General features: G+C 40.3%; 1 protein-coding gene across 3 annotated transcripts; it reads left to right on the plus strand.

The window, feature by feature from the left end:
* The first annotated feature begins 208 nt into the window (after positions 1–208).
* Positions 209–10300, plus strand: LOC139368817 (cytosolic sulfotransferase 2-like). 3 transcript variants are annotated; one of them, XM_071108197.1, is made up of 9 exons: positions 209–400; positions 1668–1821; positions 6366–6528; positions 6664–6792; positions 7185–7285; positions 7655–7781; positions 7934–8031; positions 8199–8373; positions 8470–10300. In XM_071108197.1, the coding sequence occupies exons 3-9, from the start codon at positions 6390–6392 to the stop codon at positions 8580–8582; spliced, it is 882 nt and encodes a 293-aa protein (XP_070964298.1). In that variant the 5' UTR covers positions 209–400; positions 1668–1821; positions 6366–6389; the 3' UTR covers positions 8583–10300. The 3 variants fall into 3 exon arrangements, with proteins under 3 accessions (XP_070964298.1, XP_070964299.1, XP_070964297.1); XM_071108196.1 differs by having other exon boundaries at positions 216–400; positions 6390–6528; XM_071108198.1 differs by lacking the exon at positions 1668–1821 and having other exon boundaries at positions 210–400; positions 6390–6528.
* The last annotated feature ends 4121 nt before the right edge of the window (positions 10301–14421 follow it).

A 14421-nucleotide genomic window follows, 5' to 3' on the forward strand; every position in this document is an offset into this window, starting at 1 on the left:
GCCCACAAAAAAACGTTGAATACCAAAACGAACAAAAATTACACAAAATGTTGTCATAATATTTGCGCAAACTGTTTTGACTGGGAAGCATATGGTAAGCTTAAGGTAATAATAACTTCGCTCAATTCTTTGTCCAGCTGCCACCTAGTGGTGAATTTCTGGTAATGTAAGTGCCCCTGGCGATGTAGTACTGACACATGAGATACTGAGAGAGAGAAAAGAAAAGCCCCTCACCTCTGGAGTAGATCCAGAACAAACCAGACCCTTTCCCTCAAGGGAAAAGAAAATGATGGAAGAGAGAATGGGGAGGAGACAGGAAAGGAGGAACACAGAGTATAAATTAGGAGTCATTTTGTAAGCCGTGCATTCACCCTGAGGTATCTTACTCAGAAAGAGCAGGGTAAGTCAGTTATTTTGGTATGTTGGAATTGCTATCATGTGTAGTATGGTTTCACTGTCACCATTTGAGAAACATTAAGACTTAGGCTTTGTTAAAAGGATCCGACCCTTTCTTTAATGTTTCGCCTAAAATGAGGAAACACTTTGAAGCTTGTGAGAATGTGAAATTAATATAGGAGAATGTAACACATTAGATCTGGTAAAAGATTATACAAAGACATTTTTTTTAAACATTTTTTTTTTTTCTGTAACATCATCTTTGAAATGCAAGATAAAGGCCATCATGTATTATTCCAGATCAGGCACAATTTATATTTTGTCCACTTTGTCCACTACATGGCAGCATACATATGTGCAAAATTTTAGACTGATCCAATGAACTGTTGCACATCTGTTCTAAATGTTGTATCAACACTGACCAAGTGTGCCTAATTTGTTTATTAATACATTGTCAAGTTCATAATTGTGCACTCTACTCAAACAATAGCATGGTATTCTTTCACTGTAATAGCTACTGTAAATTGGACAGTGCAGTTAGATTAACAAGAATGTAAGCTTTCTGCCAATATCAGATATGCCTATGTCCTGGGATTTTATTTGTTACTGATAAGGTAATTTATTTTTAAGGTAATGACTAAAGAATTCCACCCTGAAACATAATGATTAGATTATGTAACATATATAAGGAATAATTAGACAAACGAAACTATTAGTCATTATTTGATTATGTAACATGTATAATGAATTAGAATGATAAACTTCAGTCTAATAAGGTTTGGTCGAGACAAGTAGAAATGTGTGTGTGTGTGACTAAGAAAATACAGAGAACAATTAAACTGTGCATGGTTAGATCTCTGAGAAACTTATGGCAGGAAAGGGAGTCCGTCAAGGTCCCTCTAATCTCGGGAGGATGGAACTGCCAGCTTGGTAGTGATAAACGAGTGGTGAGAACTATGGGGAAAGATACATCCCACCTACTGTTTGTGTGTTTGTATGTGCGTGTATATGTGTGTAGTAGGTAGGGAGGGGGTGAGTTATAAAATGGCATGTCTTTGTATTATGGACGTCAGAATGTTCTTGTGAATAAAGAGCCAACCTTTTGCATAAGCTGAGTCTTTTCCTAATTATTATTAAACCCAGGGTCTTACAAACCTCGGGGATTGGTCAAAGCTTAAGTAATTGTTAGTTATCATCATTGGGATTGAAAATTCTCGTGACAGCTTGGTCCTTTGAGCCGGATCTCAATATCTGCTTCTGTCGTTCCATAGAGACGCCGAAACCGTGCACGGGCGGATTAAATATCCGTAGAATAATGACCTGGCCCCATTCGGAGGGTTCTGTACAGGCCGGTGGCAAACTGGTATGCGATTGAAACGGTGACGAGATCCAACCAACATTGAAACCTCAGCTGCAATTAATAAGGTCAGTGCTTTTTATTCACGAATATAGGGGATAATATCTGTATGATTGCATTAATAAATGAGGTAAACAATTGTAATGTACTCTGGGTGTTAGATGCTAAAATATCCGAAGGAGTTTATATCTGGTGACCTGTCTTTAGAATTTTGTGTGGAGAAAAATGTTTTAACTTCCTATGGCAGGGGGCAGTATTGAGTAGCTTGGATGAATATGGTGCCCAGAGTAAACTGCCTGGTGCTCAGGCCCAGAAGCTAAGATATGCATTAGTAGATTTGGATAGAAGACAGTCTGAAGTTTCTAAAACTGTTTGAATGATGTCTTTAACAACAAGATAACCTATAAAATGGTATAAAATACATGTATGTTTGAGGAATTTAATTGTGAGATTTTTGATGTTTTGAATTTGGAGCCCTGCACTTTCACTGGCTGTTGTCATATCGATCCCGTTAACGGGATTTCAGCCCTAAGAAGTAAACAGCTTCTTGATGCTCATAAACTGTTAATCTGCTTCCCTAGTCTACTCTATCTTCTCACTGGCTGCCATAGCTTTACCATATATCAACTCACTGAGCTTTCCGGTATGTCATGCAAAGTGGGGTATCCATGAACAGCAGTAGTTAATCATTCCAATAAAACTCATCATCTGTTTCTTATTGAGTGGTTTGGGTGCTTCTAAAATGGCTGTTTTTCTAGTCAAGTTAAGTGTTCTCACGTCCTGTGTTATGGTGTGTCCTAGAGAGATAACCTCCCCCCGCCACAGCTGCAACTTTTTCTTACTGACTTTATGGCCCTGTTCAGCCAAAAACATTAACAGAGCTAGATTGTCCGCTTTACAGCCCTCTTGAGAGGGGTTCACCACCAAAATGTCATCTACATATATCAAAATTTGGCTTCCTTGTGGAGGGTGAAACTGACCTAGATTTTGGGTAATAGCCTGGCTGTAAATTGTGGGACTTTCCGAAAATCCCTGGGGAGTCCTCGAGTACGTCCATTTGCTCCCCATAAAAGTGAACCCGAACCACCCTTGACTATCGGGGTGTACTGGCATGCTAAAGAAAGCATTTGCCAAATCTATCACTGTAAAGTAGGCATTTTCAGGTTTCAATTGGTTCAACGATGTATGTGGATCTGGCACACATGGAGCCCGTGGAATGATACTATTATTAATTAATCCTACGTCTGCTGGTCCTTGTGACCATAAATGTTCAGGGACTATCTGTAATTCTAACTCCTGTTCTTCTGTTAACAGGTACTCCTCTCCTCAGTATTTTACACACTCATTCAGATGTACACCAGGAACACTATTAGCTCTCCAATTTAGCTTCCTGCGATACCTCGGTTGATGGACTGTGTTGATCTCCACTAATCATGTCTACCCAGTCTGATTTTCCTCCGCTTTAACACCCACTGGCCCATGTCCTCCCACCCTTCCGAGGGCTCCTTGGCGAGAGATACATGGGGACTCCACCTTTCTCTAAACAGCTTCTAACTCTGAGGAGGTAGCTCCACTTCCACAGCAGCATGAGTGCTGTCATAGTGAAAACACTTTAACTCTATAGTTCTCTCTGGGTTTCAAGTAATGCTTCCTCATAGACTGGATCTGGACCTGGGTGTTTGTTATAGCAGAGAGTACAGTGTAAGTCATCGGGGGACATCTTAACCTTTTGCGACGAGCAAACCCATATCCGGGAGCGTAATCATAGCCTCAAATACATTAGCATAACGCAACGGACATAAATACCCCCTATAAACTTTTCCTATTCATGAAAATCGCAAATTAAATGAAATAAATATATTCAAACACAAGCGTAGCCTTTTGTTAACAACACTGTCATCTCAGATTTTCAAAATATGCGTTACAGCCAACGCTAGACAAGCATTTGTGTAAGTTTATCATTGCATAATGCTATGCTAGCTCTGCTGGCAGCAGGCAACATTTTCACGAAAATAAGAAAAGCAACCAAATTAAATCATTTACCTTTGAAGAACTTCAGATGCTTTCACTCAGGAGACTCCCAGTTAGATAGCAAATGTTTATTTTTGTAGGCGAAATAGCTCCTGTTTGTTCATCATGCTTGGCTGAGAAATCGACCCTAAAATGCTACAACTATAACGCAAAACTTTTTTCAAAATTTGCTCCATAATATCGACAGAAACACGGCAAACGCGTTGTTTAGGATCCATCCTCAAGGTGTTTTTAACAAATATATTTGATAATATATCCGTCGAGGCAGTTGGTTTCTCATAAGAAGCGATTGTAAAAATGGCTGTATTGTATTTTACGCAAGATTTTCTGCGGGAGACACCATGTGACCACATGCCATATATGGTCCCTTACAGCCATTCTTCAAGGGAAATGCCTAAAAAGACGTCACAATGCTGTAGACACCTTGGGGAAATGTGGAAAACGTAAGCTCATTCGTAGCTCATTCACAGCCATATAAGGAGTTATTGGCATGAGGCGGTTTAAAAAAATGCAGCACTTCCTGGTTGGATTTTTATCTGCGTTTCGCCTGTAACATCAGTTCTGTGGCACTCACAGACAATATCATTGCAGTTTTGGAAACGTCAGAGTGTCTTCTTTCCAAAGCTTATATGCATAGTTGAGCATATTTTTGTGACAAAATATCTTGTTTAAAACGGGAACGTTTTTCAGCCAAAAATTAAAATAGCGCCCCCTAAATCCAACTTGTTAATGAGTCCTGGTACAACTTTGTCTGAGAGTTCCATCAAGGTTTTAGGAATATCCGTTATCCCCCCCCCCCTCTCAGTGGGAGTGACGGCTACATTCAGTTTAGTCATTACATCCCGGCCTAACAGGTTGACGGGGCATAGTTTCGATATCAGAACGGGAACAGTGGCTTCTCCCCGAGATGACTCATGTTTCAGTGTTACAGGAGCGGATAGCCGTTCCATGAGGGGCCTGTTTTTCCAGCGGACCAGCACCCATTTTTTTTTTACCCTTTTCTCTCTGTTGATCTAGAATCTCCTCCACGTGAAAGACTTTGTCTTTACCCAACTGTACCTTCTGTAATTCCTTCTCATAAAAAGGTCCCTCTATAAGCAACCCATCATAATCTTTTAACTTGTAGACATTGGGTATGCACAGTAGACATTCGGTAATGGTGAACACCTCATCGCTGTAACCTTGCTCATAATTTTTGCCGAAAACACCCCTCAACTTGCATATACAGTGGGGCAAAAAAGTATTTAGTCAGCCACAAATTGTGCAAGTTCTCCCACTTAAAAAGATGAGAGGCCTGTAATTTGCATCATAGGTACACGTCAACTGTGACAGACAAAATGAGAAAAAAAAATCCAGAAAATCACATTGTATAATTTTTTATGAATTTATTTGCAAATTATGGTGGAAAATAAGTATTTGAACTTTGTCGTTGATCCCCTAATATTCTGAACCATTCTTTCCATATATTCTAGTGAGTCTTTCAAGAAAAATCAAATGAAAGGTACACCAAATTTAAAGGGATGGATTTAGATAAATGCATTGAAAACTCTACTGAATGAAAACTCCAATCTAAAATTTGTTAGTCAGGTAACTCTACCAGCTACTGAGAAATGTGTCGGAAAGTTTTGTGTAAGAAATGCCAAATTTCCCACGTCTAAATAGAACCTATAGCGCTTGTGCTCGTTTTGACGTGTGTGCAGATAAATTCTTTACCCAAAATAGATCTACCTGTAAAGACAATATGCTATGCCAGGAAACCTCCAGGCCTTTTCCCCTTAATGTAACATATCCAGCTTCTTACTTTTGCAGCGACAGGATAAAATTACCTATTTTAACCTATTTTTATGAATCACATGTCAGGAACATTATGTTTGAGAATGTGAGAACTTGGGACTATGAGGTTCTATCTGCAAAAGGATGATTCTGAGATAATTGGCTTTAAAGTTCCAAATAGTGTCAGTGTCAAGTCTACTACTGCTCCCCCTCTCCGGTGCTAGAGGTCACCAGTTCACTCCTCACTATGCACACCTGCCACCATCATTACGTGAGCTTTATTATGGGACTCACCTGGACTCCATCACGTAATTTAACTCCCCTATATCTGTCACTTCCTCAGTTTCTTTCCTGAGTCAGCATTGATGTTATGTTTTTCCTGTCCAGACGCTGTTCTTGTTTGTTCATGTCTATTTATTAAATCCACACCCTGTACCTGTTTCTCGTCTGTCGGTACAGTCAGCTATTTTATCAAGTACTCTTTTGAACATGACAACATGAATTGGTGTATTTAGAGCACTATCTTGGTAGAGAACATTGAACAAAACAAAGCTATGAAAAACAACTTAATTTTAACAAATGCAGATAGAACCTTATGGTCATAGTCAGCTAGTTGTACTTTACAAAGTCATCATGACTGTATGCAGTCTATAATTTTCTGTACTTTGTCTTTTGACAAGGGAACTGGCAAGGAATTATATGTTGAAAATGGGATCTCTTGTCACCTGGAGAATATGCTTGAATGAAACAAGAATATTAGTGAATAGTTGATTATTGTAACTCTCCCTGATAATATCTCTCTGATCAGAGGTGGACTGTGTTGTTGTAACAGATGGAGCTGCCACCTCGACCAAAACTCTTTGACTTCCATGGAGTCTCCATGACCCACTATTTCACTGACAACTGGGAGAACATACGAAACTTCCAGGCCAGGCCAGATGATATCCTCATCTCCACTTACCCCAAAGCAGGTCTGTGTTTGTGTGTTGCCGACATTTTGTAGGGATAAATGGATGACCAGAGACGCAGCTCTTTGCCAGGCCTCTCTCTCCCTTTTTCTCTCTCCCCATTTCTCCATCTTCTCTCCCCCTCTTTCTCTCTCCCAGGTACCACATGGGTGTCCTACATTCTAGACCTGCTGTATTTTGGTCAGACAGCCCCTGAGCGTCAGACTTCACTGCCTATCTATGAGAGGGTGCCTTTCCTGGAAAGTGACTTCCATATTCTCCCTCCAGGTTAGAATACAACCCTGATATAACTCCACACTGAAGCCTTTATCTTGATTTTACATCAATACAGTGTGAAGGGCACTGTGTACTCCAAATAACTAACTGATCAGATAATAATGACTGCACTTACAAGACACATCCGAGTCTGTGTAGATCAAATTTTTGACATACTTGAATACAGAATCTGGAAAACACCATGCACTATACCAAAGTCCTTATCAACAGGCTTTTTACTGTCACAAAGTTGAAGGCTCATTTTCATGGCTTGAAATCGTATACTGTGAGAAGTTGTGCCAATCACATATTCCAGCTACATGACAATAAGCAGGTTTACTGTAAAAATCATCCTTATCTCCAAAAAGTAACCGATTCAGATCCCCACCCCTCTGTACACACAGGAACAGAGCTGGCAGACAAGTTATCCACCTCTCCTCGCCTCATCAAGACCCACCTCCCAGTCCAGTTGGTGCCCAAGTCCTTCTGGGAGCAGAACTGCAGGGTACATTATATGTAACTCTCTGCTTGTTGTCTGTGTAGGCTGTGAATCTGACTCTGCTCATGTCTGCTGGTGTAGCATATAGTTAACATTTATGCATCCTCAAACCTCCTGTGCTGCTTTTTGACCAGTAAGTGAACTTAATTAATGACACAATGGAGGGCAGCATAGCATTACACAGTACACTAACGATCTCAAACCTCTCCAGAACCAGCTTGGGACTCCTTGTGGACTGTGAATACTCTTTAGAGAAACAGTCTTTGTAAAAAGTTTTATTGTCCTAATTTTTTGCTTTTCCATTTCCTTCTGTTTGTTTTAAATATACACTTACATCAATTCATGTTGTAACTGCAATGATTTCTCTCTCTGCAGATAGTGTATGTGGCCCGTAATGCCAAGGACAATGCAGTGTCTTATTTCCACTTTGACCGTATGAACCAGGCACAGCCAGAGCCAGGAGACTGGAACAACTTCTTACAGAGATTCATGGATGGAAAGAGTGAGTGAAGGAGAGAATGAACTAGTGAATGAATGAGTAAGTGAACAAATACATTATAATGAGTAAGAGGGAGAGTACTGATGCTGTGATTCTTTCCTGACTATATATATCTCGCTAACATCCTCTCATGTCCACATGGCTTTTTCCCTCAGTGGTGTTTGGTTCGTGGTACGACCATGTAACTGGCTGGTGGGAGAGGAAACAGACTCACTCCAAACTCCACTACGTTTTCTATGAGGATATGGTTGAGGTGAGTAGAACAACTACCTCCTGTGCCATAAAGGTTCTGACCTCTTTGCAGATTATGTAGCTCATTAACGTACATAAAGGCAGTGTGTATATCAGTGTTATATTGATAATCTCTAGCATTAGCTTTCAGTGAGGCAAGAGTACAGTGTCTAGTGTGTTTTCCTGCAGGATACGAGGAGAGAGCTGGACAGGCTGTGCTCCTTCCTAGGTTTGTCTCCTTCAGCAGAGGAGAAGGAGAGGGTGAGAGGCGGAGTGCAGTTTGATACTATGAAGAAGAACAGCATGGCCAACTATTCCACCCTCCCAATAATGGATATCAAGATCTCTCCATTCATGCGAAAAGGTAGACCTCTCTATTTCTCCCCTATACCTCTCTCTCTGTCAGTCTTTCTCTCTGCCTCAACAAATTTCTCTGCTCACACCCTCTGTCACACTCCAGGAAAGGTTGGTGACTGGAAGAACCATTTCACTGTGGCCCAGAGTGAACAGTTTGATGAAGACTATAAGAAGAAGATGAAGAACACCACCGTACAGTTCCACACTGTAGTCTAGGGGTTGTGATCAGGTTGACTGGTGCATATGCATCTCAGCTCTGCTGGAGTCATGGTGCTGAAATGTACAATATGCTGATACCATCTTTACTGTATAAATAAGAGAGCTAATGATGTCTTAGTTTTTTATATGCTTTTGTATGTGTGCATGTCACAGAATATTGTGGAATTCAACTAAAGAAAAATAGCAGTGCAAAAATAACATCTGTTGTTAAAGCTGCCTTCAAATTCATACAGTTGATTACATGAAGAAATTAGAAACGCTTACTAATCACAAAGCTATAATTCTGATTTAAAGTGTGACACAACCTAGAGACTTTTTGGTTATAACCAGCATGTTAGACATTGTCAAGCTCTCCATCTACTAAGCCTTTTATTTTTCCTGGAGGCTGTTGCCATAGTGATAACCAAAACAGTAGACAGCAAAGACAATTACAACAAGTGCAATGAGGAATACAAAGGCTTCGCCCACTGACACTGTAGATGATTCAAGATCATTTGGTATCTTAGATGATGCTGAATCAATTGACTTAGATGATGCTGGAACATTTGCCTTCTTAGATGATGCTGGATCAAATGCTGGATTAAATGCTGTTAGATTCTCAGGCATCATCCATGTTCCTCCATCCCTAAACCAGGGCTGATCTCTTTCACTCATCACTGCCACAATTTTTGTGTCCATCATGCTCACCGATGGGTGTGGCAATTGGATTGACAACAACTGTGACCCTGAGAACCCAACCGATTGAGTACAATACAGAACCTGGAACCCATTGCTAATAGCAGCGAGGTGCTGGCTGAACTGTGGGGGACAGCGCTTTTGTCCCTCTGCCAATTGACTGACTTGCAGCTGAAAAATCTCCCAAATGGTACTGAAAATGTAGCAGCAGTCTCATTATTACTGCTTAGGCAAATCTTCAGGCCGTTGGACAGCAACTTCAGAGGGGACACGTTTGGGGGCAGCTCCTGGCTTTGGTTTGGGGATTTAGAAGAGATGGGCTGAAAAGCCCTCCAAAGTAGAGGGCTGATATAGATACTATGCATGCCAGTCTCTCTTGGCTAAGAGTGACTACATCACTTCTTCTTTTCATAAGAAACGTTCCAAATGGTTTGCATAGTCAAATTACACACAGCTCTGACACACACACTTACCCCACCAGACATACCACCAGGGTTCTTTTCACAGTCCCCAAATCCAGAACAAATTCAAGAAGGCGTACAGTATTACATAGAGCCATTATTGCATGGAAGTCCATTCCATCTCATATTGCTCAAATAAACTGCAAACCTGGTTTCAAAAAACAGATAAAGCAACACCTCACAGCACAATGCATCTCCACTCTTTGACCTAGATCAGGGCTGCCCAAACCTCTTCCTGGAGATCTACTGTCCTGTCGGTTTTCAGTCCAACCCTAATTTAGCACTTCTGATTCAGCTTGTTAAGGCCTTGTTGAGCAGCTAATTAGTAGGATCAAGTGTGTTAAATTAGGGTTGGACTGAAAACCCACAGAATGGTAGATCTCCAGGAAGAGGATTGGGCAGCCCTGACTTAGATAGTTTGTGCGTATGCATTGATATGTAGGCTGTATCATTTTGATAATGTTTTACATAGTTCTGTCCTCTGTATTATTTCATGTTTTATGTTTACCCCAGGAAGAGTAGCTGCTGCTTTTCCAACAGCTAATGTGGATCCTAATAAAATACCAAATATTACGCTCATTTTGATTGGAGCCCTCATTTTGTACCTCAGACCATAAAAGAGTTGAGTTGTACGGGTGACGGCATGTGTAAGAATCCCTGCCTGGGTACTCCTGGGCCAGGGATTTGACAGAGTGGTTCTGCATCATCAATTAGTTCAGGGCAAATTTGGTACTTGCCACCTGTCATGACTGGCATGTTCGGGTCAGGTTACTGTGGATCACAGTCCTACAGAGAGATCTCTCACCACCGCAGAGGGAGAGAGGTATAGAGGGATTGATGGGGGGGTTAAGACACCACACTCCCATTTTAAATCGTAAGACAGTAGACACATCTTTTGTCCTCTCAGTGTGGAGGATTGGAATGTGCCCCAGAGAATTTGCCATAAAGACGGAAACACCCCTTTGTGACCCGGGGGTATAAAACATGTGAGTTAAGAATTTACATATCACACTAAAATGGACCACAGCTGCATTGTGATCTAATATAGTCGCGACCCCACAAACGCAACACGAGGAAGAGGACAAAGGAACCTCTTAACTTGTTATGGCTGCAATCCCACTACCGGGAATGATATGACAACTACCAGTGAAAATAGAGGGCGCCAAATTCAAACCACAGAAATCTCATAATTACAATTCCTAAAACATACATGTGTCTGATATCATTTTAAAGCTATTCTCGTTGTTAATCCCACCAAAGTGTCCGATTTCAAATAGGGCGAAAGCACTACAAGGGATTATGTTAGGTCTCCACCAAACCAAAATTAGCACAGCCATTTTCCAGCAAAATATAGCATTCACAAAAAGCATAAATAAAGATAAAATGAATCACTAACCTTGAATTATCTTCATCAGATGACACTCATAGAATTTCATGTTTCACAATACATGCATGTTTTGCTTGATAAAGTTCATAATTATATAAAAAAATCAGAGTTTACATTGGCGCGTTAGATTCACTAGTTCCAAAAACGTCAAGTGATTTTGCATAGCCACATCGTTTCAACAGAAATACTCATCATAAATGTAGATGATAATACAAGTTATACACATGGAACTATACCTATCCTTAATGCAACCGCTGTGTCAGATTTCAAAAAAAGTTCACGGAAAAAGCAACCCATGCAATAATCTGAGACGGCACTCAGAACAGTAGCCAAATTAGCCTCCATGTTGGAGTCAACAGAAACCAGAAAATACATGATAAATGTTTCCTTTGATGAACACCAGAATGCAGTCCTAGAAATCCCAGGTCCACAATAAATGCTTGATTTGTTTGAAAATGTCCATTATTTATGTCCAATTAGCTACTTTGGTTAGCGCGTTTGGTAAACAATTCCAAAGTCACAAAGCGCGTCCACTATAACGTGAAGAAAAGTCCAAAAGTTCCGTAACAGTCAGTAGAAACATGTCAAACGATGTACTGAAACAATCTTTAGAATGTTGTTTACAGATATCTTGAATAACGTTCCAACCGGAGAATTTGAATTACTTCAAATGAGCGGTGGAACGCAAGTCCTTCCCCTGTGAACGCGCCTGGTGAAAGCATGGTCCAGTCATGGCTGTTGACCTGTGTCAAACGACGCCCCTTCACATTAGAGTCTAGTGGAAGGCTTAGGAAGTGAAAACTCATCCGTATCTCGCTGTAATTTCAATGAGACCTTGGTTGAAAATATGCCACCTCCAGAAAAAACAGGAAGTGGAATTTCTCAGGTTTTTGCCTGCTATATGAGTTCTGTTATACTCACAGACATAATTCAAACAGTTTTAGAAACTTCAGAGTGTTTTCTATCCAATACTAATATGCAAATATTAGCAACTATGACTGAGGAGCAGGCCTTTCATCCAAGCTACTCAATACTGCCCCTGCAGCCATAAGAAGTTAACAATCTAGGCTACGGTTGATTACTGTATCTCAGAAGAGGAATTCAAGACGAACCAGCCAGTTATTCTTTTCAAATCATCGGTTGTCTATACGGTCCTTCTATTCAAGCTGGGAGGGTCGACATGGCTGATTAGCCTCCTCAGAATTCCACTCTCACAGAAAGAATGCAAGGGAACAGAACACTAAGAGAAAGGACACTGACGTTGTGTGGACAATCAGAGACTTACACCCGGTAACGAAGAAGGTGCCACCATCGGAGGAGTTCTTCGGCTATACCTCCTAAGAGGAACTCAGTCCAGGAAGAGATATGCAATGGAGACCTTCAACAAGTAATTACATCATTATAATTCTGACACATAAGAGCGGCAGTTCGGGGCAAGGTGTTAGAGCTAAACTAAGCATAGTTTACAAATGTATCCAAGTGTACTTTTCTCTCGTGCACTCTCTCTCTCTCTCTCTGTCTCTTTCTAAATCCCCATCTTGTGTAACATGTGTCATATTGTGTTGGTCCGTTAGGGACCTGTTTCCTTGTACTAAGTTCTAATCAATAGTCTAGATTGTATGTTTGTGTATGTGTATCTTATATTATCATTTAGCTTGTTGTGGTACGGAATTATTTAGTGAGACTTAGGTTGGTGCAGATTTACAAATTATGCGACGTTCAGGATGAGACTGTAGAGGAAATTAATTCATTAGCGACGGCTGTGAAATCGATATTCTGATATTCTTTGAGTTATATTGGCAAACGGAAACTCATTAAAACAGACTTTTCCCATGGTGCCCCAGGTTACTGAGTTAATGATTACCTGATTACATGATTAATTTAATCATGTAGTTATAAACATAGCTAATTATTTGATAAACAGCAGTTATCACTGCTTTACAACATATTTGGCGCCCCCTGTGAGGAATCTAAGATAAAACTAGGCCTCACTTTTGAATTCATTCCATAGCAATTGGGTAGCAAGATGCGTATACACCAATAATAGCTATAGGCAGGATAATTGTTGAGAGGGTAATGTGTGTGGTTTTTCCTTTTCACCCAGATACTGGTAGGGAGAGAACCACTCCTGTGTTGTATATCTGACGGAAGTCAGTTTGTATGGGTTTTAACGAATACTATGAGCTAGTGCATATGAACCGGCCGATGTTGGGCCACAACGTAGTGTTATTTCTGTCTATCGCTAGTAGTATTTTAAGGGAGGACATAGGGCGAGCCGATAGAAATTTGAGTAGATTTTTTTATTATTATTATTTATTTATTTATTTTACCTATATTTAGTCAAGTCAGTTAAGAACACATTTTTACTTCCAATGACGGCCTATGAACAGTGGGTTAACCTCTAGCGACGAGCAATCCCGCATCAGAGATCTTAAGTATAGCCTCAAGCTCATTAGCATAACGCAACGTTAACTATTCATGAAAATCGCAAATTAAATGAAATAAATATATTGGCTCTCAAGCTTAGCCTTTTGTTAACAACACTGTCATCTCAGATTTTCAAAATATGCTTTTCAACCATAGCTAAACAAGCATTTGTGTAAGAGTATTGATAGCTAGCATAGCATTAAGCCTAGCATTCAGCAGGCAACATTTTCACAAAAACAAGAAAAGCATTCAAATAAAATAATTTACCTTTGAAGAACTTCGGATGTTTTCAATGAGGAGACTCTCAGTTAGATAGCAAATGTTCAGTTTTTCCAAAAATATTATTTGTGTAGGAGAAACCGCTCCATTTTGTTCATCACGTTTGGCTAAGAAAAAAACCCGAAAATTCAGTCATTATAACGTCAAACTTTTTTCCAAATTAACTCCATAACATCGACAGAAACATGGCAAACTTGTTTAGAATCAATCCTCAAGGTGTTTTTCACATATCTATTCGATGATATATAATTCGTGGAAGTTTGGTTTCTCCTCTAAACCACATGGGAAAATGCATGCAGCTGGAGATTACGCAATAATTTCGACGGGGGACACCAAGCGGACACCTGGTAAATGTAGTCTCTTATGGTCAATCTTCCAATGATATGCCTACAAATACGTCACAATGCTGCAGACACCTTGGGGAAACGACAGAAAGTGTAGGCCCATTCCTTGCGCATTCACAGCCATATAAGGAGACATTGGAACAAAGCGCATTCAAAATCTGGGGCATTTCCTGTTTGAAATTTCATCTTGGTTTCGCCTGTAGCATCAGTTCTGTGGCACTCACAGATAATATCTTTGCAGATTTGGAAACGTCAAAGTGTTT

This window comes from Oncorhynchus clarkii, chromosome 16, assembly GCF_045791955.1.
Source record: "Oncorhynchus clarkii lewisi isolate Uvic-CL-2024 chromosome 16, UVic_Ocla_1.0, whole genome shotgun sequence".
NCBI lineage: Eukaryota > Metazoa > Chordata > Actinopteri > Salmoniformes > Salmonidae > Oncorhynchus > Oncorhynchus clarkii.

What these genes read in the sequence shown, in the direction of transcription:
- LOC139368817 (XM_071108197.1), top strand. Translation starts at nt 6,390, where the DNA reads ATGGAGCTGCCACCTCGACCAAAACTCTTTGACTTCCATGGAGTCTCC. An exon ending in TCTGGGAGCAGAACTGCAGG is followed by an intron (nt 7,286 to 7,654) that starts GTACATTATATG and finishes CTCTCTCTGCAG; the next exon opens with ATAGTGTATGTGGCCCGTAA. An exon ending in CTCTCCATTCATGCGAAAAG is followed by an intron (nt 8,374 to 8,469) that starts GTAGACCTCTCT and finishes GTCACACTCCAG; the next exon opens with GAAAGGTTGGTGACTGGAAG.